We start from the raw sequence: 24,859 nt of genomic DNA, 5'->3' as shown, positions 1-24,859 counted from the left end.
GCAACCAAAATGATAATGTGGCTAGGAACTACTCCTCAATGAGAAAGGGTTTGGAGATTTGGGGGGGGGGGGGCGGGACATGATAGCGCTGTATGAGATTATGCAAGAAATGCAGAAAATGGAAATCAGTAAGTTTTTATCTCTCTCTGAATATACTAGAATCCAAGGACATCCAATGCAGCTGAATGTTGTAAGAGTCAAGAAAGACACAAGTACTTCAGACAGAGTACAGATAATGTATAGATCGTAATGTATATAAAGTAATGGCCACCAACTTGGATGTTTTAAAAGGTGGGTAGACAAATTCATGGAGGTTATCAATGGTTATTAGGATGTGCACTACCAGAGAGAGTATGCTTCTGAATACCAGTTGCTGAGCAGGTCTGTTGTGTCTGTATCGCTTGCAGACTTCTCATAGCAATCTGGTTGGCCAGTGTGACAACAGCATGGCAGTCTGATCTAGCAGGGCTCTTCTTATAGTCTTAACTCCTAATCAAGTATTGTGTCTCATTTCAAGGGAAATTCAACCTTGAGTAGTATTAACATAACACTGGCGATTAAGAGATGTCATGTTATAGTGAAAAATGTCCTAGCCAATCTAATTTATATTTAATTAAAAATGTTATAGGAAATGAATTAATCTGAGATGTCAACAGGCAGGAAATTGAATGGAAATTGAGAACATGTATAACTAATTTTGGAATATTATTTTTTTAAACATTTTGTTAAACAGTACAGGCATTTCAGCAGTGAAGCAGAACCCTGTATCAGTTAGACCTAAAAAATAAAAATGGGGGGGGGGGATTGCCATAGCTTTGTGTTTAAGAACTGCTTTTTAGGTGTGCAAATACAATTTTATGCTTAGTGCACTGAAATAATTTTAGGAATATAAGCTATAATTTGTTTTTAGAAAATATCTACTTATATAGACAAGTAAATAATTAGAAATGTTATGTTGGTCAACTGCTTGGTACTGTGATACAACAAAATGTTATAAAATAGGGGGAAATGACTATCAGCAAAAAAATCCTGCAAGATGAACAAGCACAGATTGCAAATGCAAGTTGCAGATGGTGCTGGGAAAACATCCCTCAGGTCAATTCAAACTGGGCTGAGCAAACTAAGCAGGTTTTGTAAAATCAGGAAACAGGTATATGATGGGATCTGAATTTCAAAAATCCTGTTTTGAAATTCAGATGCCATAATATACCTGATGACCTAACTGGGGTTATAACAGGGTTCAGATACCTCCCAACAAATTGCTACGCTGTGAGCTTCTCTGCCCTACTCTCCATTCTCTTCAGTGTGGTGTAGTGGTTAAGAGCAATAGACTCTAGGGAACCGGGTTCACGTGTCTGCTCTTCCACATGCAGCTGCTGGGTGACCTTGGGCCAGTCACACTTCTCTGAAGTCTCTCAGCCCCACTCACCTCACAGAGTGTTTGTTGTGGGGGAGGAAGGGAAAGGAGAATGTTAGCCGCTTTGAGACTCCTTCGGGTAGTGATAAAGTGGGATATCAAATCCAAACTCTTCTCTTCTTCTTCTTCTTCTTCTTCTTCTTCTTCTTCTTCTTTTCCCACTTACCTGTCCTTATGTGGACAGCCACTAAAGAAGTGAGGTCTCTCTAGTGGAAGATCTCCTTTACTCATTTCCTAGCATCTCAGATCCTGCAACAGCAGCAGCAGAGGTACTCTAGGGAATTTACTTTTCCCAGGACACCTAACTTCTTCAAGCGGAATAAAATATCTTAGGACTAAAGTATAGAACAAAGTATCTTAGTGCGTGGGAAGGTGCTGACATCACTGGTAGGCGATAGTTAATTCAAACAGACTGTCTGCAACCAGACGTTATACTCTCCCAAGTCACTGGAAAAACAAGTGTCTTGTTTACAAAGGGAACAGGCAACTTGATACGAACTGTTCAGTTTAGTCAATCATGTTCACGTAGGATTAATTCAAACTGAAAACAGTTAAGATATAAATAAATGAGAACTGATGAACAAAGACAATGAAAGTCAGAATGATTCTATAACAGAATGTGGAGGATCATTAATTGTACCTACACAAGAGTCATTTCAAATTCCAAATTCAATTGTAACACAGGAATTGTTTTAAAAGTTTTAGTAGGACTTTTCAGGGAGATGCCCTGGTACTGACTTCTAATTAACTTCTTCTACAACCTTTCAGGATGACTGTAAAAGTGTTCAATAGACTGCTAGTGTAACTAGTAATCTAATTACTACCTTTATCTAAACAACTCCAAAAACTATAACTGAAAGTACAGTCAAATAAAATGATGCATCAAGGAAAAAGAAAACATTATATGTCTGATCAATAATTATTTAAAGTAAAATATGAACAGGTGCTTTGGATTAAAAAACTGGAGACAAGTTTTTCAATATGCAGGTGCAGCCTTCATGCAAAGATGGTGCCACACTCTTCCCACCTCTTCTATCTTTTTGATGCACATAGTAAGTAGCATGATGGTTTTCTGCACATATCTATGTGTAATATGATATGTATAAATTCTATGTTATAATAATATTTGCTATGATATACCTGATCTTCAGCAAATACAATGTAAAATGAGTTACTTACACCAAATGCATAATTGCCTAATGACTTTATCAATAATAAGCAAGATAACTGTCAATTATTAAAGACAGAATTGTGATATACACAACTTAGTTACAATATATTCTGATAACATTTCTACAAGGCTTCAATCATAAGTCTTTATTCAGGTTTATGACTCAAGATCTTTTAACTAGAACTGCTGGAAATGAAAACAGGGGTTTTTTTTCTACACACAAAGCATATGCAACTAAGTATAGCTTACTGTGCTATGACTTAAATAATAAATGCAAGGCAAACACTTCACTTTTTAATGCAATTATTTTCTGGTAAAATTGTTATCTGTAGAAAGCAGAAAAACTCTGTATAATTGTCCTTCAAAAAACTATATTTAAAGAAATGCAGATGTATAATCATGCCCCTAATGGGCATTCCATGCACAGACACGAGCAGATCACTGATGACTAGGTGGCAGTTTAGCAAAGTAACTCTGAAAGTATGCAGAAAACCATGAATTTCCATTAGTGTTTAAAAAAGAAGAAGAAGAAGAAGCATGTGCAAGAGGCAGGGAAAGTAATAAGGCTGCACATGCTCAGTTAAGAAAATTCTAAAGATAAGCAACAGTACTTGGAAGGGGTATGTACAGGTGGAAGGAAGAGAAATTGGGCAGATGTGGAAACGGGTTACACTGAATAATATTCAAGTGAAACGAGCATTTAATTCAGACCTTTGGAGGAGGCAAGTGATTGGGGGGGGGGGAGAGATTGAGAAGAACGTAAGCAAACCAAGCATTATGCTCAGCCAACCCCATAGGCATTCTAGGGGAAAGAAGATGATGGGCAGCCACAGCAATGTCCCCAACCAACATTCCTAAAATAAATAACTTAATTGGAACGACTTTCTGAAGGAAGAACTAAGCTTGTAGCAGCACTGAATATGCAGTCTGAGACGTTCCACTTAAAATACTTTTAAAAATACACATTTAATCTGCAAATAATGTTTGGAACTACTAAAACTTATTTTAAACAATGAGCATGGCAATATATTTCTGGCATAAAAAGCCATTTTTGTTGTTCACATTTGTTTAAACTATATGCACTGCAAGTACCTCCATCTTCTTGTAGAAAGACACCTTGGATACAAACTGCTCAGTACAAACTAGAAATCTTTGAACTTGTATGCTGTTTACAAGATGGACCAATAATATTTAGGTGCTCAATAATTATTTACACCAAAAAGCAAAATGCTTGCTTGAAAGTACCACAAATGATGGTTGCAAGGATATAAAGTTATGTTTTGCAAATTGTCTAATAACCTTATATCAAACTACAAGAAAAGAAAGAGAGTCATTCTATGTTCCATCCCAGTGCTACTGAATTCTTATTACAAAGAATATTGTCTTCCCAGAACATCTTAAAAATAATTTTGAAGGCAGATATCCAAAAATAAACCTCCTTCCACCTCTCATAATGTGATCTCATTCTTTTAGAAAGTGTTATTCTCATTATCTGAATAGTAGGTCATCTCACAGGACGCTGTTCCAAGGATACATGAAACAGAGACTCGTCTTTGTAGGTTAAAACACATACAAACATAAGAATCCGACAGGATCAAGCCAAAAGCTGACCTAAGTACGTGTTACAGGAAATGTGAGACTTCCGTGAAGCCACTCGCACATCTCAGCAAAAAAAGCACAAGACATGTCATAATTGCATTCAGTTTTTCCATGCCTCATTCCATTTCATTAGCTGCCATGTGTACCTTGCTAGCAATACAGAACACGGCTTTATGTGTTTCATTTCCCAATGTTACTAGGAGGATGTAGGCCACAAGCAGGCACACCCACAACCACACGCCTTTCATGATACTGCCTAACTGCATCTTACAGCAAGCTCAACTTTCAATTTCATTATGAAATTAAAATACTTAATTAAAATATAGGAATAGTTCTACAGGAGTGAAGGTATATTTCTATTCCAGCAAGTTCCCATCTAGGGAACTGAAAATTTCGTATTATAAGGGTGTGCTTTTATATTCTGCTTACTTTGATTGGAAATCCCAAAGACAGTATTTTTAACTGTCCCTTTTCAGCCAACTTTTTTTTCATGCCAGCACACACCATAAGTAATCATGACAATTTATAAACATCTAATCATTAATTCAGACAGTTGCATTATCTTCAATCAATGCTGAGCTGCAACCAAGCAACACAGTCCTCAGAGACATGTCCCCAACAGAATAATTTGGGAATTGCATTTTCAGTGAATTAGCAATGTCCTTTAGCCAACTGTTCACATTACCCCTGACCTAGGTTAAGACGATCGCCTTTCCCTGCTTAATGTAAACTACTGGATTTTTAGCTACAGTACTTGCATCTCTCTATAAATGGGACAAAATGAACAGAAAAAAATTCAAGTACAAATAGAAACTTGGCATTGTATATAGTGAATGGATGATGAAGATGATAATAAGGATGCCTCAAAATTCATGGAAAGGGGTGGCTCCTATACCCTATTGCCCTTTAAGTACTATCTTCTGGGGATACATGCAGTATGGAAGCGAATTTGTTTTGAAAAATATACTAACTAGGGTACTAATAGAAACATTTGTAGTAGGAGATAAATCCACCACACGCACGCTTTGCAATCTTTCCCCCTCATTTCCCCTCTTCAAATGACACGGTCACTGCTGCTCTCAGAATTTTACATAGGAGTAGCAACAGTCACTTTCAGCACAATCTTATGCATTTTGAATACCTTTGTAAGCATTCTATCCAACCTCTTCATCCAAATAGGCATTGATCTATTGGGGAAAGGTTTTGGTGACTCTTTCCTCCATAGATTGCAAAATATATGACTGCACTGTTGAAGAGCATCTGGACTGCATCCCGGCACTCTTTTCTTGCCCAGCAAATGATCCTGTCATCTGTCAGGTAGTGTGGAAAGGGCAGGAAGCTTTCCAAACTGCCTAGCAGAAGGTCAGCACCATAATATAACTGTAGCATCACTGCAGCCACAGCATTGACATTTCAGGCAAGGAGAGGTCACCTGACTAAATTGCAGTGCTCTTTCCCCCGTAAATGTGCCCAGTACCTGTTAGATCCTGCTGTACTCTTAATCAGAATACTCAACAGGAGTCTATAATATTATCACAGTGCCAATGTGTTGGGAAAGGATGTCTCAAATTACTCCCCAGAGGCCTACGCCCAGAATGACTGCTCACATACCGTATTTTTCGCTCCACAAGACGCACTTTTTCCTTCCTAAAAAGTAAGGGGAGATGTTTGTGCGTCTTATGGAGCGAATGTGTGGTCCCTGGAGCTGAATGGCCCAGGGGCAAAAAGCAGATCATGCTTTTTTTTGGGGGGGGGGAGAGGGAAGTGGTTGTTGAAACAAAGCTTCTGATCGTTTGCTGATCGGGGAGAGAGATAAGGGACGCTAGAGATAAAGGGGGTATATAATGTTGTAGTTGGCTACTTTTTAAAAATAACTGCTTTTTAAAGACTTATATTCAAAAGCAGGGTTTTTAAAAATAAAATAAACAAGATTTATATTTAAATAGAGTTTCTAACCGTGTTTATAGGACACCGGCAAGAGGGAAAATATGACATCTGCACAGCATATATTGGGGAGCTGGAGAATGTAACGTGTGTGTGTGTGTAATTTATATTCTTATTTATATGCATTACATCAATTATTTTGCCAAGTTTTAACATTATCAATTTCAACTCCCTTTCCCCCCTCTTTCTGCAGTTCCTTACATTTATTTTTGTCCTTTCCTGCATACTCCAAATTGTCTGAACTTATTCTTTTATTTATCTATTCTAATATCTCTCTCTCTTTTTTTTTTAACTGCAGGTTTTTACAATAATCCTGCCAGTGTCTTAATCTGTTTACAGTTTGTTTGTAAATATTCAATAAACCACTTCCATTCCTTTCTAAAAAAATTGTTGCCTTGATTTCTTATTCTTCCAGTAAGTTTTGCCATTTCTGCACACTCCATTAGTTTCTGTATCCAATCTTCTTTCGTCAGCACCTCTTCATCTTTCCATTCTTGCAGTTGTAGTTGCATACATAAATAAATTTCTATATTGTTTGAGTAGTTCTAATCCTATAATTCCAAAGAGAAAAGCTTCTGGGGGGGGTCTTACGGTCATCTTAAACATATTTTTCAATTCATTATATATAATTTCCCAGTAAGCTTTAACTTTATTACAAGACCGCCACATGATTTGTACATTTTTGCCAATCTACTGGGAGTTAGGTACCATTTATATAGCATTTTCATATAATTTTCTCTTAAATTATAACATGCTGTAAATATTATATCCGTGTTCCACAATCGTTCCCATGCTTCCATTTCTATATTATGACCAACATCTATTGCCCAGTGTATCATTGAAAATTTCACTTGTTCATCCTTTAGTCTCCCATTCCAATAACATCTTGTACATTTCAGACATCACTTTAACACTACAATTTAACAGGTCTCTTTGTAATTGGGATAGTTGTTCCCCAAACCCCTACTTCATATCCTTTTTAAATATTTCGTTCAAATGATGATATTGTAATCATGTTATTAACATTCCAGGTAGATTCTTAAACTCTTTTAAGTTAAATTCTCCACCCTCATCTTTAATTAAATTTCTATAAGTTACCTAACTTTCCGTCATATTTTTCTTTTTTACAGCTATGGCCTCCAAAGGTGAAAGCCAAAGTGGTGTTTTATAACTAGTATGTATATTAATAAAATACTTTTTTCAGTCCTTTGCTACTAACTGCAAAAAACCCCCGAAGGTTTAATAAATCTCCAATAGGCCTCAGATAGGCCATCTACAACCCACCAACATCAGTGTCCAAATCAATTTCTGCACAGAAAATTTCAAAGGGGAATATGTGTACAGCACAAATTGCCTTATTTCATCTCAATCACATTTACATCCAAAATCAAATAAAGTTTCATTTTTTATTTATAGCAGTGCATATCAAAGCCTTCTGTTGTAACAGAATGCAGAGAGAATGTTTTCACTGTTAAACTTTCCCATCCCAGAAACCTTTTTATTTAACTTGCTTTATTTTTATTTATTTAGCACAATACAGCAGGTTGGGTAAAGATCCTATTCAGCATCTTTCACTAGTCAGAGTAGATAATAACAGGAAAAATGGATCAAATGTCATGGTAATCCATAGTTTATGATTTACTAGGAATGTTTCTATGGCTCCTGTGATTTACTCCACTGCTAGTGTGGAGAATTAACTATGATCCCTGGCTTAGTGTTACATCCGAACTGAGGATCATGGTTTGTTCCACTCATAACAAACCACATTTAGTAACCCAAGAACAAACCTTCATGGTTTGTTTGGTGTGAAACAAATCAGAAGTCCTCATTCAGACTAATTGCTAAGCCAAGATCATGGTTTGTTGCTCCTGCTCTCATTACAGGAGGTGCAAAATGGGAGCCATACGCATGTTTAAAGTAAACCATTTACCATTAACAAAGGTTTACTCTGATGTATGGACACTCCCATATTGGGACAGCTTCATTTGTTCATTTGCTTGGTGAGTGAAAAAAAATTGGATCAGTGAGGGTTTTTAACTGTTTTGGCCTACAGATTCAAGGAGGATGCACAGCGGTCCTATTACAGCCATTCAAAGAACATATGGTGAGGGGAGCTAAAGTGGCCAGAGAGTGCAGGGCTGTGCATAACATCACCCAATATCCCCTACTGACCTGATTAGTTCCAGCATCAACCTTCTTGCTTTGAGCAGGAAGGACTGAAGGCATATTCTAATCTGAATATGCTTACGATCAGAAGCATAACCTGGGTTTCCTAATGCTGTAACATTATAAAGGTAAAGGGACCCCTGACCATTAGGTCCAGTCGTGACCAACTCTGGGGTTGCGGTGCTCATCTCGCTTTATTGGCCGAGGGGGCCGGCATACAGCTTCCGGGTCATGTGGCCAGCATGACTAAGCCGCTTCTGGTGAACCAGAGCAGCGCATGGAAACGCTGTTTACCTTCCCGCCGGAGTGGTACCTATTTATCTACTTGTACTCTGACGTGATTTTGAACTGCTAGGTTGGCAGGAGCAGGGACCGAGCAATGGGAGCTCACCTCGTCGCAGGGATTCAAACCGCCGACCTTCTGATTGGCAAGTCGTAGGCTCAGTGGTTTAACCCACAGCGCCACCTGCATCCCTCACCTGTAACATTATAGGCGTGTGGAAAAGATCACATTTCAAACCTTCTACCCAATATGCAAAGGCCCAAGGCTGCAGTTGGAAAGGATGGGGACACTGGAGGCAGGGATTGCATGTGTTTCAACATAGCCTTCCCATGTGTTTATGCACAAACTGATATTTCTGAACTAGCCTTATTTCGAACTCAGAAAAAATACTGCCAGAGAGATTAAAACTCCCCTTATTCACATACAAAGCCTCTCCTAGCATTACCTTTCATAATGGTGCTCAGTCTTGGTAATTGCTTGATAGTTATTAAAATGACTCTGCTGCATAATTTAAAAAAACGTTTTTTTTTTAAAGGGTTCAAACACAAATGTAATCTATGTTATATGCTCTCTGACTCATATATCCTGAGCTCTGAAATACAGATATTATGCAAATATAATCAGAGCTGCCAAGTATTACAAACAAGTTGAATACTTGTCATAAATGCAAAAAAAAAAAAAGGTTTTTCATCATAACCAGCTTTAGTAACAAGAGTTTGAAGTTGGTTTACAAACACTTATTAAGCTTGCTGGTTTAATCACGATCCTGCCTGAGCATGATAGGAAGTCCATCCTAAGTAGATGGACAGTTACCAAGATTGGGAAGTAAGATTGGTTTTCATCAGCCAGTTGAAGGCAGCTGGTACATACAAGCAAAACTATTATCTAGAATACTAGGAAAACATATTTGTGTAACGGATGTGTTTACCAATGGTTGGGTCTTACCCATAATTTATCAAATTTTGATTAAAGTTTGTTAGAATGTGTATGCTTTTTCATTCTTATCTACCTTTTACTCATTTCTGCTTATATTTATAGCCATTAATATATCCCCCAGTGGTACAATGTTCCAAAATAGAAACAGCAGTGGGAATCCCACAACAAAACAGCACAATTCATAACAGAAGGGGGGGGACGGGACAATTCTTTGAATATTTGAGGTAACTAAAATATATAAGCACTTACTTTGGTAGAGTTTTCAAGTGATTCTCTCGTAATTCCAATATTCGTAATTTAACAAGTCTAAAAGTATCAAAATTTAAAAGTATAAGTTCAAATTAGAAAGTCATTAAACATATACAAGAATTGCTAATAAGCTATTTGTTTTAAAATAAATTATGCTAGCCATATATTTGCATAAAATTTATCCAATTCACCTGGCCAACCTCTAATGAGAATCATAGCCATATATCAGTAGCTGAAATTATTTTTTGCAGATTATTTACTTAAGACAAATATGCTGACTCTTAATATTCAGTAGATATTTGCGGTTCTAGAATTTTATCTAACTTCATGACAGTGTACATCAGCTGTGATTGCCGGCTGTGCTCTTCTGGAAGATCCTGACAAACCACAGAGAACCAATTAACAAGCATAAATGCAGAATGTTGAAATAAATGTTGCTATAAATGACGGTTTATAAGGTTTATTCATTTCATAGCAAACAGAAAAATAAAAGAACATCTTACACATGATTCAAGACATCATATATTTTAGAGAATTGTAGAAAATCAATCAATGAATTTTGTTTCTGTCAGCTAAAATAATGAAATCTACAAGAAAGGATTCCGACTAAACATCAGGAAGAACTTTCTGACAGGAAGAGCTGTTAGGCAGTAGAACGGACTTCAATGAGAGGTGGTACTATCTCCTTCCTTAGAGGTTTTTAAGCAGAGCTTGGATGGCCATTTGTCATGTATGATCTAGTGGAGATTCCTGAATTGTAGAGGGTTGGACTAGCTGACCCTCATTGTCTCTTCCAACTCTATAATTCTATGATTCTATTAAAAGAGAAAATTAAGAAGAGTCCTCCTATGGGACACAAGAAAAGAGAAACTATTCTAATACTCTCTCAAGGATCCCAGCAAAACATATTCCCACAATGTTTGTCATTTTTGATAAGGATAAATACACTTGTCATCCTCTAGAGAGCAAACAATGTAATTTCATATGAAATATGCAAATACTTCCTGTGTGAATCACACACAGTTGATTCTCACATAACCACTGACAGCCTAAGGCTCTCACTATGTATCTAAAGCAAAATAAACTGATCTGCTTAAAGAAGCTAAACTACAATTTGGAAAGCTATTAAAGCTATGTAATGCATTATTATCTGGAAGAGCTAGAAGAGCTTTCGTTTGCTCATATTATTTTAACATTCATATAACTTGAACAATTCAAGCAAATTCGCACCACGTTATTATTTTTCCCCTGACGAACAAGCCAATATACTTTAGAAGTTTCTATGGCTTTATGGGTTAATGCCTCCCCTGAAATAGAACAGGAAACAACAAAAATAATAATGTGGCAATGTCAAAATCCCACTCCACATTAGTCTAACTTTTATTATTGCAAGATCCAGGTGGTATGCTAAAAGAATGCTACTACATTAGTTTAGGTAACTAAGGCGTCTAAAAGCTAGAAACACACCCTCAAATAACTCCACTGGCAGATAAAAAATGTAGAAAGTACATTGAGAAAGCAAATTATATTAGATGCTATGAGTCAGAGCTGATCCATACATTAAAGCAAAACAGAAGTGTGAGCAACTTTCAAATTGTCGTTTGTTACTTTTGCTGTAATATTTAAGCGGAACCTGAGTATCTCACCTGAAATGAGTTAAAGTGGAAAATCTGCAATCAAAGGGCTTGTTCCCATTGTGTCAAACCATGGTTTGCAGTTACATGCAAAAGCAATTGTTAACGAATGTTAACAGTTTAAAAGCAATAGGCAGCAAGTTGCCTATTTGTTCTCACATATATTTATTTTACAAGTCAGGAAACACTGCTGTTTCTTCTCATCCCCAGGAAAAAAATGCCCCATCACATTTCAACAGACCTCAGTGTCCAAACCACACTGAAATACATTTACTGGCAAATTTTATTCCATCTTTATGTTGACTGTTGTAGCAGTACTGGTGTGTCCCCCTCACTGCACAGTTAAGTAGCGGTACTGCCCCACTCCTGGTGTTGTTGATTAAAGACTGGGCCTCAGCAGTCTACTGTATAGCCTGTTGGTGTGGGGATTTAAGCTCTGATGTCATTCAGCTCAGAATTATCCCTCTTCCATCTCTATCAATCTCTCATTACAATAGTAGTAGGATCTCTTTCTCCAGGTCAGGTTACCCTAAGAAACACCAATGAAGTCTTCAATCATATAGGGTATACAACTGGATTTACTTCTGAGTAGACATGATTGCACTTCTAATTCAGAAAGAAAGTGTTATCATAGTTATCAAAAAGTAAAAACTAGAATGACAGTTTGTAAACTATCAAAGAATCATAGAACTGTAGAGCTGGAAGTGACCCCAAGGGTCATCTAGTCCAAGCCCCTATAATGTAGGAATCTCCGCTAAATCATCCATGACAGGTGGTCATCCAATCTCTGTTTAAAAACCTCCAGTTCTCCCTAATGTTTAGTCAGAATCTCTTTTCTTGTAACTTGAATCCTTTGGTTCACGTCCTACCCTCTTGTAGCAGGAGAAAACAAGCTCGCTTGATCTTCCATGCGACAGTCCTTCAGATATTTGATGATGGCTACCATATTTCCTCTTAGTCTCCTCCTCCTCCTTGGATAAAAACACCCAACTCCCTCATTCAAAAAATTAAAATCCACATGCTTTTTCATAAAAGGGAAGTGTCACAATTTGTGCTTACCTTCCAAAGTTAGCTGGAAGAAATTCCAGAAAGGCATCATTTAGGTAGAGCTGGGTCAGGTTTAAAAGCTGCGTAAAGCCATCTGGGAGCCTAAAAAACAAGTTAAAGCTTTAGCTTTCATACTGTTGTTACTATGGGAACAATATAAGTCCCTGCAGATACATATCCTAACTCACACCTTCATTGCTATACAGTGAATAGATAAAATATATTGAGCTGCTTCTTAGATCTAACATTTTGCCATCTATTGCAGCAAATGATACACTATCTTGCTCTTTTAGGTTGATATTTATGCACCTAACTATTTAATATTACATCATCCCATTAATTTGTCTGTGTAAGCTTTCTGGTAGTGGATTTAATTTTGAAATTACAAGCAAATTATATCAATGACACTTTTTACAACCTCTGGAATTAAACATTATTTTTACTGTTACCAAGAGAACATACCATTTTATGCAGAATGAGTACCATGCTCTATCTATGAAATGTGCTGCCATCCCCACCCCACCCCCACCCACAAATAATAATTCTTTTTTGGGTTGTGTGTTACATCTTCTTTGAATTTGTGTAATTGAATGACGGAGCACTTCTTGCCTGTGAGAGGTGGCAAGGTCTCCCCAGAGTCTTGTGACAGGGCTATCATGGGCAGAACAGCTGGGATCCCCTCGCAATGCCGACAGTAGTCTGAGGAGAAGGCCAGTGATATCTGCCCCAAGAAGATGCATGGATCATGCAAAGTGAGCCAGGTCAACACTAAGACAATGAGAAAACCCAACAGGGTTGCTAGATGAAATTTCAAGTTCTTCTGGTGGCCCAGCAATTAATTCCAAAAAGAAGTGAAGTGACTGCATGGGTGACAACACCTGACACCAGCACCGCCTCCCTTGGGACAATGGTCTCCATAGTGAGCAGCTTGTTGAGCTTCCACAACTATATCTCAAGCTGTTTGACAGAGTCTCAGTCCATAAAGTCGCTGGCTGCTCTGAGTTGATCACGACTCAAGTGGGTATCCCTTTCCCTCAACAGGATATGCAGAACATCGGGTAAGATAGCTGGTTTGGGCAGCAGTGGCATCTTAGGGACTCCATGGGAGGTCCACATTTCTTCTTTGGACCCAGCTCCCAGACTTGTACAAGAGCTAGAATTGGGAGTTTTCCGGTGCTAGTGTCTTGACAACCACTTTGACGGGACATGCCGTCAAATAATGACCCATCTTTCCACAGTGGTCTTTGCTCTTCATTATCCTCTGTCAGCATGGGCTGTGCCTCTACAATCTGCATGAGCTCCTCCGCTGATGCTGAAGGAGTTTCCATGCTGGATGGGAAGTACGTGCAAGACCGGTACTCTAGGCCTGAGGGAAACTCTCCCCCTTCAGTTAAGAACTTTAACTCACAACTCCATTTCTGTCAGTTCTCAAGGTGTAGTTCACATCGGTACATAAGGCAAGTTACAAGTCAGCTGTGTCACCTCTGGCTGTCAGGCCACTGAGGAGTGAGAGAGGGGTGGGACACTTCTCTATTATCCCACCTGGGCATTTCCCATAGTCTAACTCTCCAACCCCAGAACACTGGGTTCTTCCAGAGATCAGATACCTTTTGAGGCTCAGAGGGGGCAGCTTACAACCTACTGTGACTCACTCTCTGAGCTCCTCCCATTGCTCCTCCAGACTTAACCACCCACTCCGTGATACCTTCACAGGGCTCCTGACACCCTCCCTGGAAAGAACAAGTTAGTACTGCTTCCCATACAGTGGTTGATCCAATTGTCATGTCATTTATTGTTACCTATGCTCCTCCCTTGGCAACCCCAGGCATCCTGTGACAAGACCCATGAAAGAGGAACACAAAGCAGATTAAGATTCTTCTGCGAATCAGATGAGTTCGGAGACAGTTTAGTCCTGGGAAAGTGGATGGTGTTTTAAACAGCTTTATTTTGCTCCGAAGGGAGTATAGTGGGTTTGTGTAACTTTTGCATGGCATATCTTCCCCACCTCCCCAAAAGTCCATTTTTTATGTTTTGGTAAACTTTAGAACCTGCTTCATAAACATGGTGTACTCCAGAGGTCAGCAAACTTTTTCAGCAGGTGGGCAGTCCACTGTCCCTCAGACCTTGTGGGGGCCAGACTATATTTTTTGGGGAAAATGAACGAATTCCTATGCCCCACAAATAATCCAGAGATGCATTTTAAATAAAAGCACACATTCTACTCATGTAAAAACACAGTGATTCCTGGACCGTCCATGGGCCGGATTTAGAAGGCGATTGGGCCAGATCAGGCCTTACTTTGCCATGGTGTACTCTCTCTCTCTTAATTATAACACCCTTGCACTTAGAAGCTTTAATACATTGCTGTCCTAAGAGATCCCAAGAAAATTTGGAAGCTAATTAATTTATCCCTTGTCTGGCGACAGCTGTTATTTAAAGTGGGAGACTGGACTGAACAGAGGGGTACACTCTGTATTATCAGGGAACACCCTGCCCTCAGACAGAAAGGGACCCATGGTGGCTGGGAGGTGGCCATCACAATCAGCAACGTGAATTGATCTATGAAAAAAATGCAGCCAATGCAGCTCTTTCAGCACTGGCTTACTATGATCCACATGGACAGCACTGGCTGGCAAATAGGCTACCACATGGATCAATTCAAGTTTTGAAGGGCACAATTCTATGGTTCCTACCAAGGCATTCCAAGGGCTGTAAGATTTTGCAGATCACCCTCTCTGTGTGGAAAGAGAGATTTGCTAGTGGAGCAGGCCAACCCATGAAGGCCTCCTTTTTACGGTTCTCACTCCTCCAACACTGGTGCTCTAATAGCAGAGAGGGGAAAAGGAAGGTCTCTCAACATGCCAGCTTTGGAGCTGGCATACTGATTTCCATTCCCACTGAAATCAAGTTCAAGGATGAGACTGCTTATCTGATCCATTACAATCTGGACTCAGAGTCCATTTCAGAACCAAACTTTAGCCCTTTTCACCCTAATGGATTCCCTTATTGTGTGAGAGACAGGGAAATGCAACCCTGTTAATTCTGCTCAGTATCTCAGCGGCTATTGATATTGTTGACTATGATATCCTCGAGTGAGATGGGTATTGGAGGCACCATATTATTATAGCTCCATTCTCACTTTCAGGACTGTGTTCCAAGAGCAGCACTGGATGAGTACTCCATGGTCCCCTAGCACTTGTGCTACAGGGTTCCGCAAGGTATTATTCTCTCCCCAGTACTATTTAACATCTATATAAAGCCACTGGGAATGGTCATTAGGAGTTTTGGAGTAAGGTGTCACTATGCTGATGACACACAGCTCTATTTCTGCATGACATCTGAAATCAGGAAAGGATGCAAAAACTCTGAATGCAGTGGTTGCCCCCATGGGGACTAATAAACTTTGCTTGAATCCTGGGAAGGTTGAGCCTTTTTTGGTGGGTGGCTCCTGTGCCTGGGAAACAGGGAAGAGATTCAGCAGGCTTCTTCTGTTTTAATCTTTAAACATTTGCTAATAACTTTTCTCTGTTTCCAAGCTCATGCAGGCAATTAAGAAAATATCTCTCTGTACGAGTTGATCTCTGATTTTTAATTTTTATATGTTTTTTATTATACATATATTTGTTTGATTTGTATATGAGTAGCAGCATGAAAATACTTTTTAAAAATAAAAGTAAATAAATATAATTCTCCTTAAACCACTACAAGCCCCAGGGATTGCTAGGCCTCTTTCGGTTCACACCCATGTGGATTCCTAAGGCAGAGTTTATCTTTCTCAAAATTTTGAGCAAGATAAATCAATGGTCTGACTTGGTAAAAGAAACTTATCCATGTTCCTAAAAAGTGCTGGAAAATGGTTTTTATAAACTGGGAGCTTATCTTCTTCCTCATATTGGGTTCTCCATGCCATCAGCCTTAATACCCTCTTCAATAACCCTAAAAACTTACAATATTGAAATTTTGTTTGTGTATGTTTTTATAGAAATAAATCCTAATTGAAAATAAAAATACAATATAGAAAACTAAATCAGTACAACTCTTAAAATGTGTCCACCTTTTTTCCTAGCAGTCACTGCAGAATTTGCTGTAAGGCTATTTTACACTTCACTCAATTTATTGTTGTTGTTTAGTTGTTTAGTTGTTTAGTCGTGTCCGACTCTTTGTGACCCCATGGACCAGAGCACGCCAGGCACTCCTGTCTTCCACAAAAATTTCTTACATAGCTTCATTATAACCAAATGACAATTCCATCCATGTGTTATACCTTCACTTTACATTACATACATTAATATGCAAACCACTAAACATATATAAGAGGAAACATTTAACTTCATTGACAGATACTCACTTAGAAATAGGATTGACACTGGCTTCAATTATTGTTAAACACTTACAGCACTTTATATTTTCTGGGAAATCTTGGATCCCTAAAAAGAGAACAAAGATGTATGTTATCAGGGAAGGAATACAACAAATGATTGGTCTTTAAAGTACCTAAACTCTCATTTTAGTCCTAAGCAGATCACAATTCCACACATTGTAGTAATTATATCTGAGCTTTTTAAAAATTATGGGTATGGCTAGGATTGAAAGAACTCTATCAGCATGTGGAAGAACTTCTGTAGAGGGATCATATCTAACCATTTCCACCTCTAAATGCCATCCTTTATACTTCATTGGAAGTCTGTTTGAAATAAAGTATTGTGCCTTGCAAAAGTAACTACTAAGCTATAATGCCTTTGAGCACGAGCAAATAAAGTTCCTGTTTTGTTTTAAACATGCCTCATCCTTGCTTCTTCTGGGTGAGGGCTATAACATCTTGTTGCTGGTAAACAAATACACTACCACAAACAGTCAGTACCAAAACCTCTGCTGTGGAAATACAGGGATGTGCTATTAGCCAATAACACACCCTAAACAGCATCCATTTTACCCAGCAATTAATAAATTGCTTTAATCTAGAATTTAGCTAGATTATTTAATGATGTAATAATGAAGAAACTTTCTAAAGTCTAATAATCCAAGGAACTTCAGTCAAACGGCTCTTGACTGGGTGGTTGCAAGACTGTGGCCTTCTTGGCCATGAGAAGCTGAATGAGGACTGAAAAAGCAATATATGATTGAAAAATGAAGAAGAGAGCTAATTGAAAGCACACTGCAATGTTACAGGATCAGCTGGTGTTAATACATAACTACCTACAACTGCAAATTATGTGCCAATAACAGAAAGATCCCTGCTGTTCTTAAGACGTTAGTAAAGGAAGAAGAGTGCTCTGGCGGGTGCTACTGCCTTTGCTTGTACTTGTATTAATATTGTCTTTCTTCTTAGCCCATGACTCATCACTGGAACTTACTTATGTTAATTTTTTTATTACGCATGTCAAGGTTATAGCCTGTGGATGTTTATTCTGAAAATGAAATAGAGTAAATCATCTGAGAGGTGGATAAAATGCAAAGGAAGTCACCAAGCAATGACAAAGAAAAACAAAGTATCAAAGCTGAATTTATCACCCAAGGACTAGGAGACTGTCCTTATTCAAGGACTCCTTGTCTTTGAAAAGGAACAAACTTTTCTAGCAATGTTTTTTTTTTTAAAAAAATCTCCTAGCAAACACCTTTAGGTACATAGGACAGCTTGAATATATAGCACCACCTTATCCCCACCTTCTCTTCCGGTAAAGCAACCATATTACTCTTGCTGCAGGTGTATTTTGCACATTATCAGGCAGGAAGACAAACATGGCACAATTGTTGCAGGTCACTGCGGTAGCTCCCTCACAGTCCATGTCTCTTGGTCCTACATACATTGTGAGTCAGCACTCCAGGCTTTCCCCTCAGACTCCTCTGCTAAACGCCTCTGTTTACAAGTCTTTGTCATGAGAGCTTATTCACATGCTGGATTTCTTCCTGTAGCGTTCATATTAAAAGTGCAGCACAGAGGTGTAATGATGGGCAGATACAAACAAGTCACAGCTGACAAATTGGCTTCATGTTGGCAATTATCAGAAATATGGCTGAAGGTTGGCCGGACGTAACCAGATGGCGCTCTTGCCTCCGCTCCTATGGCTTGTGTTCAAAACAGCTGCTGTGCTAAAATGGTGGCGCCCATGAGGCGGCAGCAATCCATCACAGCACCAACATCTACCTTGGGATAATTTTTTTCTTTTCATTTTGCTGCTGCCGCCCTGATGCTGAGCAAGCTCTTTCCCTGTTATAGATGTGGGTCCCAATCATGATTTTCATGATTCCTTGAGGTGATCCTGAGTGCTGAAGGGAGTGGCTGGCTCGGAAGTAAGTTCTATAATGGGCAACACCAAGAGGCAAGAGGAGAAAGCTGACAGCCAATATCAACCCCTGGACTGAATGGACATAAGAAGGCAGAGGTGGGCTGAGTAAGGTTAGTGGGGCACTGCCCACTTGTCCTCATGGACTAACCTTCACTATTATCTTTTATAAAACATGTTTTTATAAAAATCTGTAGAAGGTGGAGGTTGTCTAAATATGAGTAGATGTAGAAGCCCTGGAGGCAGAGGTGAGATACCAGTGCAACCATTACCTTTGTGGAGAGTCCTGGAGATGAGGCCAATCTGAATGGGAGGGCTCTGAATTGGTAATGGTATGGGCCAATGAAGAATAGAAGACATTCCTGGTACTTTGGATGTCATGAAGTCATTGAAATGAAGGAGGCTAAGGATTCCGGTCAGAATTTTTTGTAGATCACCCAGCAATAGAGATATTTCAGACTGAGAACTGCTCTCCAGACTTTGTGGTCTTTTGGGGGAACTACAAACATGATCAAGTAAATGTCTAATGAGTATTCTTTGGTGGTTCTATTGCTGCCATCTTGATGAGATGTTGTGTGAACAGGTGTGTGAATTTGAGCTTATTTCTACGGTTTAGCATGTCATAACCATACAATTGAAATAACTAAAATATGACATGAGGTTCTCCATCATGAACCTTGCTTGACCCTGGTACCACCCTGATCTCAAGTGTCCTGAAAATATATCATACCCTGTAAAGACCGTACATGTAAAACTAGCTACCATTAAAATCTACTTAACATTCTGAATGGATGCTTTCACGCTAATGGTGGTACAGGAGGCAGACAAAGAGATAGTCTGGTTCAGTTAATCACTTACTATGATTACAGTTTTTCTTTCACCTTTTGTTAAAGCAAAACACAGAGGGGGAGCAAACAGGATAGCCAATTTTAGTCATTTTCTCACTAGGAAATTAAGAGTTCTTCCAAACTCTTGATTTGAAAGATGGGCAAAGTGAGAGTGGGCAAGCACATATTCATAATTTTGCTAGACCTTGTAAGTCTAGCAAAATATCTCAAAACTTTCATTGTTGTGTGTATGAATACATGTGAGTGTTCATGATACATGTGTAACAGCTAGACACAGTCTCTCACAATCTAGCAACTGGAGGGTGAAGCAGAGAGGGGTGATGGGATGAACCAAGGTTGAGGGGAGTTTCCGGGGTTCTTGGGGGGCGGGGAGCACTGGTTCAAGGAAAGATGCTGTGGAGAGGTTGACTTTGAAAGCAGCACCTGCTTCCCACTGTTGAAGCCATAACACTTTGTATGCTACAACACTTCCTGCCATGGAGCATGCTGAAAACTGTGGTGCATTCATGGTGGCTTCCGCTGCCGTCCTAGATATCTTCAGTAAGGTGTTGCGGATGCATGCAGGATCCTGTTATGGAGTAGTGAGAAGATCCTTCACCCATTACTTGAGATGGTTTAGCAAACATAGATGCTGCAGAAGATGCATGGATAGACAGTGCTATTGCATCATGAATAGGCCTAAGGGCAAAATCCAGTCACCTGTCAGAGGTATCATTTAACTAAGCATCTCCATCCTTTGGTAACAAGTTCTGATTTGTCCTTTGATAGGGTCTTTAAGAGGTCCATGAAATCTGTATCCAGTGTGTAATGCTTATTGGCAAAGCTGTGCTGACTTCCTGAATTGCATGGGAGCATTCCACTTCAATTTAGTGACTTTTTTGATAACCACTGGAGTGGGGACAAGTTGGCTGAGGGTCTACAGTGGCAGGAAGGGTCTGCACAGTGTCTGTTTTCTGCTGATTTTGAAAACAAGCCTAGAGTGGCTAGGGCACAGCGTAACAGTGGCATGTAGTGAGCATCTTGAAACATCTTGTCTGGTTGAGGTTCTTTAATTACGGACCCTTTACTCCATTCATCATCAACTGGTTCTGTCAAGGTGAACGGATATAAAACCGTGGGCTGGGAGGTTTTGGCATGCATGGAGTCATCTCTGTATTGACAGATGAAAAAAAGGATTAAGCAAACATGGAGCAAAAAAAATGAAGAGGGGCCAGTCTATTTCCTGTAAAAGCTACTGGTGCCATTGTCCACTAGAGGCTCAAGTAAGCCCAATGCAGTGATGATACACTGGCAAGTGAAATAAGCTGAGAAAGTTTACATTAAACTGGCTCTAAAATAAAGCAAGCATTGATCGTTGCAGAAGAGAGACGATTTTACAAAAATAAAAATAGCTGCAGCCCTAAAGGTGAACTGAACATAACATAATGTTCATTGTAATGATACATCCTGTGCATTATGTAACACTTCTATTCTGACACCATTAGACAAGCAGAGTGCCCAAATAGGTAGCAGCAAAAATTAAAGAGAATCAATTATGTGCTTTGGTGTCAGAATATATCCCTTTGAGGTTTTGTTCTGCTCATGAAACTCCCCTGGGCACTTAGAAATTGCTTAGCTTTAGTCAAGTCCTATTTTGAAGACTATATTAAGCTAAAGTCTACACAGCACACAGTTCTTCCTTCCTCTTGGATACCAATCATGCCTGATGGACATTGCAGAACTAGTCATATTCTGCAGGAAGGCACTGAGCATGGAAACACCTGGAAGTTCCTCACATGTTTCCAAATTACACCTATTGTGAGGTGGAAAAAAAGTACAGTCGTGATCTAAAGTAAGCATATGAAGCATTATGGTAGCTATGTTTTATAATTCTAGAAAAGATATAGAATTCTGTAATTAACAGTTTGTACAGAACGAAACATTGTTTCCTGGCATCTTAAATACTGGATATACAGTATCAGCAAGGATATATAGGCAAGGACATTTAATAAACTGGCTAATGCTTACAGATGTTCTCATCTCTCTCCCTCCCCCCCCCCCAAAAAAAAACCACTTTAACAAGACTGGAGGAAATATTCCCTCTCCTTCTGGTTGGTATAAAGGTCAGAGTGCTTGTTTCTCTGGAGGGAGCGGGTGGCACCGTGGTCTAAACCACTGAGCCTCTTGGTCTTGCTGATCAGAAGGTTGGCGGTTCGTATCTGCACGATGGGGTGAGCTCCTGTTGCTCTGTCCCAGCTGCTGCCAAGCTTGCAGTTCGAAAGCATGCCAGTGCAAGTAGACAAATAGGTACGGCTGCAGCAGGAAGGTAAACAGCGTTTCCATGTGCTCTGGCTTCTGTCTCGGTGTTCCGTTGCACCAGAAGCAGTTTAGTCATGCTGGTCACATGACCCGGAGAGCTGTTGTGGACAAACGCCGGCTCCCTCGGCCTGAAAGCGACATGAGCGTTGCAAGCCCACAGTCACCTTTGACTGGACTTAACTGTCCAGTGATCCTTTACCTGTTTTTTGTTTGTTTGTTTTGACCTTTCACACATAATGCAAAACACATGAGCATGGATGTTTCAAGAACATGATCATGGCTTGTGTTACTCCCCTAATTTTCCTGCTGCTGGGTGCTACGAACTAAGTCATAGCTTTACTTTGTGTGCTATCCTAAATGTCTTGTCCAGACACACTCAAGAACAAACCTTGATTACCACTCATTATTTGTCTCACTGTAATGCAAAATGTTTGTCGGACAGCATTGAGTAGAATTATTTAAGCTAACCAAAGTTTCCATCTCAGGCACAAACTCTAGCTGGTTTAAACCAAGAGGCATATACTGTACTTCCAATCACTGCTGATTTTAATGCTGTCTTTTTATACTGCTGTAACCCAGACCTAATGGTGAAAGGTGCACAAGAAATTCTAATAATAATATTAGGAATAAACTGTTCTTCAGGGTAACTGAGAATTCTTTTAATGCTGTCAAAAACAATACATGAGAAAAAGGGTCTGAAAAGAAATTAATATTTTTAGCATTCTTTCCATCTCAAACCCTGGTTTAACAAATGATAAAAATGTGGCATTTCCCCATGTGCTGATTTTACTTTATAATTAGAAATAGACATAGATGTTCATTATCAATCCATCCTACTATTGATACACACACTGCTCTCCATGTACATGGTCCTGGTTCACATGACTCAGCAAGCTTCAGTTAATCTAAAATGGTGACTCCCACATTATGCAACTGCCCAATTGGGCCCCTGTGCTTTAAATTTTTAAGTGGATTATAGAAACTCATTCATATCAGGTAGCCTTCTTCTAAACAAGGCCTTGGTTGATAAAGAGGTATTTTAAGATGAACAGCTTTTCATTATCTGAAATTTTTTTACATTGTTGCTTTACTTGTTATTACGCTCCATTTTTTAAAAAAAAACTGTTGTTAGTGCTGCTGCTATTTTAAGTCTTTTATTATTATGTTTGTATGCTCCAAAAGCTGCCTTGAGTGGGCTGGGGGCAAAAGGTAACTGATAAATTACTTTATAAATAAGCATGGTAAAGGTAACTCTTACTTCAACCTTTCCATTGGTTTAAGTTTGTGATTCTATGATAAATGAAAAGGAATGGACAGACATTTTTCCTTACCATTTTTACTGATGTCAAGTTCTTTGAGATTCACTAAACTGGCAATGCTGGTTGGCAGGCTTGAAAGGTCATTGTCTGGGATACTCAGTTTACGCAGAGCTTGACAGTTGAATAATTGCTGCAAAAACGAGAGAAAATTGGTTATGGTCCTTGCTTTAAATTTTGGTCTAGTGTTAACATTTAGAGGCAATAAAATAAAGCACATTTGCTCATGGCCAGTAAGACCCAGTGTACATGAGGTTGATCTCTAAAGAGCAGCAGAACATGCTCCCTTTACATGTCCCTCCCAAGAGTGAATCCTTCAGCTCCCAGGGAAACTCAGTGACAGAACACCTGTTTTGTACACAGAAGTCCCATGTTCAATCCCTAGCATTTCCAGATGGGCTTGCTGTCTGAAACCTTGGAGAACTGCTGCAAAGTAGTGTAGAACTGAGCTATAGGCAGCTCAGTATAAGACAGCTTCATACGTTCAGTTGCAGATTAGAGATACAGACTTCTTAATGGGAGTGATTAGAAACAACAGGCCTACCAATTACAGAAAAACTGGCACACAAATGATTAGAGGAGTGAATGATCTTAGAGACCTAAGAATAAGATATTGTGCTGGTATACTATGAAACTTAGGAGGCAATAAATCTGTTCTCCTTGTAAGATTTTGAAACCATCTCTTCACTTTTTCTGATATGTTTATAAAACTAAAAAGGGAGCAGAACTATAATTCAATGTGACCATAGTCCACAATGTTAAAATGCAAACAATGTGTAATTAATACTAGTGCTAAAATGCTGGTGAACAAACTATGGACTAACAAAACTCACTTTTAAAAAGCATTCAGTGTGAATTAGCATAGCTACCTCATATTTTATGATGGGCCCGGTCATCTATTAGCAAAGGACAAAATAAAAATATTGCTCCAGAAAGTCTGAGAGCTACTATACAGAGACCATTAATTTGGGCTGGTGAATGAAGTAGCTTAATGCAAGCCAATTTACGCTAAGAAAAGAGTTCCTTTTGGAATAATTCTGTCATCTGCTTTTCACTTTGAAAGAAATGGCAAGTAATGGCAACAATGAGGCAGAGTGAGAAATGCACTCACAAAGGAATCAAATTACTTTGAAGAGCCTTTTAAGATATACATTTTCTCAGGAAATCTTATTTAACTCTAAGAAATTATGATGGCATTGAACATTAAGGCTCTAATGGGCATAACCAACATGCAATATGTACTTATTTCTTTTACACAGGAATTCATATGCTGCTAACTGCTGAGCTTTAGGTCACCCATCTATTTTGTAGTTTTTCAGAATCCTAGCTGCACAAAAAAAAAAAAAAGTTCCCAAGGGCTCATAGACTATAGAACAGGCTTCCTCAACCTTGGACTACAACTACCATGATCCCTAGATAGCAGGACTAGTGCTCAGGTATGATGGGAATTGTAGTCTCAAAACATCTGGAGGGCCAAGGTTGAGGAAGCCTACAATAGAAGAAGCATTTGGATCTAGAATTTAAGATTATGCTCTCTGCTTTAATAAAAAGAAATAGCTCAATGGACAAACTATGTTATAGCTTGTTGAGATTTGGTGTATGGACTATGTAAATGACCTCACTGGCATAAGAAAACATATTTTATAATCAGTGTAGTGGTTCCACAG

The 24,859-nt window shown here is 39.0% G+C and overlaps 1 protein-coding gene and 1 long non-coding RNA gene across 22 annotated transcripts in view; one reads left to right on the top strand and one right to left on the bottom strand.

The window, feature by feature from the left end:
* The window catches only part of LRRC7 (leucine rich repeat containing 7), a 189,511-nt gene that overhangs the window by 98,862 nt on the left and 65,790 nt on the right, over window positions 1-24,859 (bottom strand). For all 17 annotated transcript variants that reach the window (XR_014513072.1, XR_014513073.1, XR_014513074.1 and 14 more), the window contains 4 exons: window positions 23,208-23,325; window positions 16,795-16,873; window positions 12,459-12,548; window positions 9,766-9,822 (listed from right to left, as the gene is read on the bottom strand). Coding sequence is in view for 14 of the 17 variants with exons in the window: in XM_083448338.1 (XP_083304464.1) it covers window positions 9,766-9,822; window positions 12,459-12,548; window positions 16,795-16,873; window positions 23,208-23,325 (344 nt within the window). In the remaining 3 variants the exon portion in view is untranslated. The remainder of the gene's footprint in view (window positions 1-9,765; window positions 9,823-12,458; window positions 12,549-16,794; window positions 16,874-23,207; window positions 23,326-24,859) is intronic.
* The window catches only part of LOC310681036, a 64,274-nt gene continuing 52,528 nt past the window's right edge, over window positions 13,114-24,859 (top strand). For 3 of the 5 annotated variants that reach the window (XR_014513080.1, XR_014513081.1, XR_014513082.1), the window contains exons 1-2: window positions 13,114-13,504; window positions 18,664-18,843. This is a non-coding gene — a long non-coding RNA (uncharacterized lncRNA). The remainder of the gene's footprint in view (window positions 13,505-18,663; window positions 18,844-24,859) is intronic. The other 2 variants (XR_014513078.1, XR_014513079.1) reach the window with 1 other exon arrangement.

Source organism: Podarcis tiliguerta (genome assembly GCF_965153285.1).
Source record: "Podarcis tiliguerta genome assembly, chromosome: 6".
NCBI classification, from domain to species: Eukaryota; Metazoa; Chordata; class Lepidosauria; order Squamata; family Lacertidae; genus Podarcis; species Podarcis tiliguerta.
Note: the sequence above shows the minus strand (reverse complement) of the source record. Positions and strands in the feature narration are given on the sequence as shown.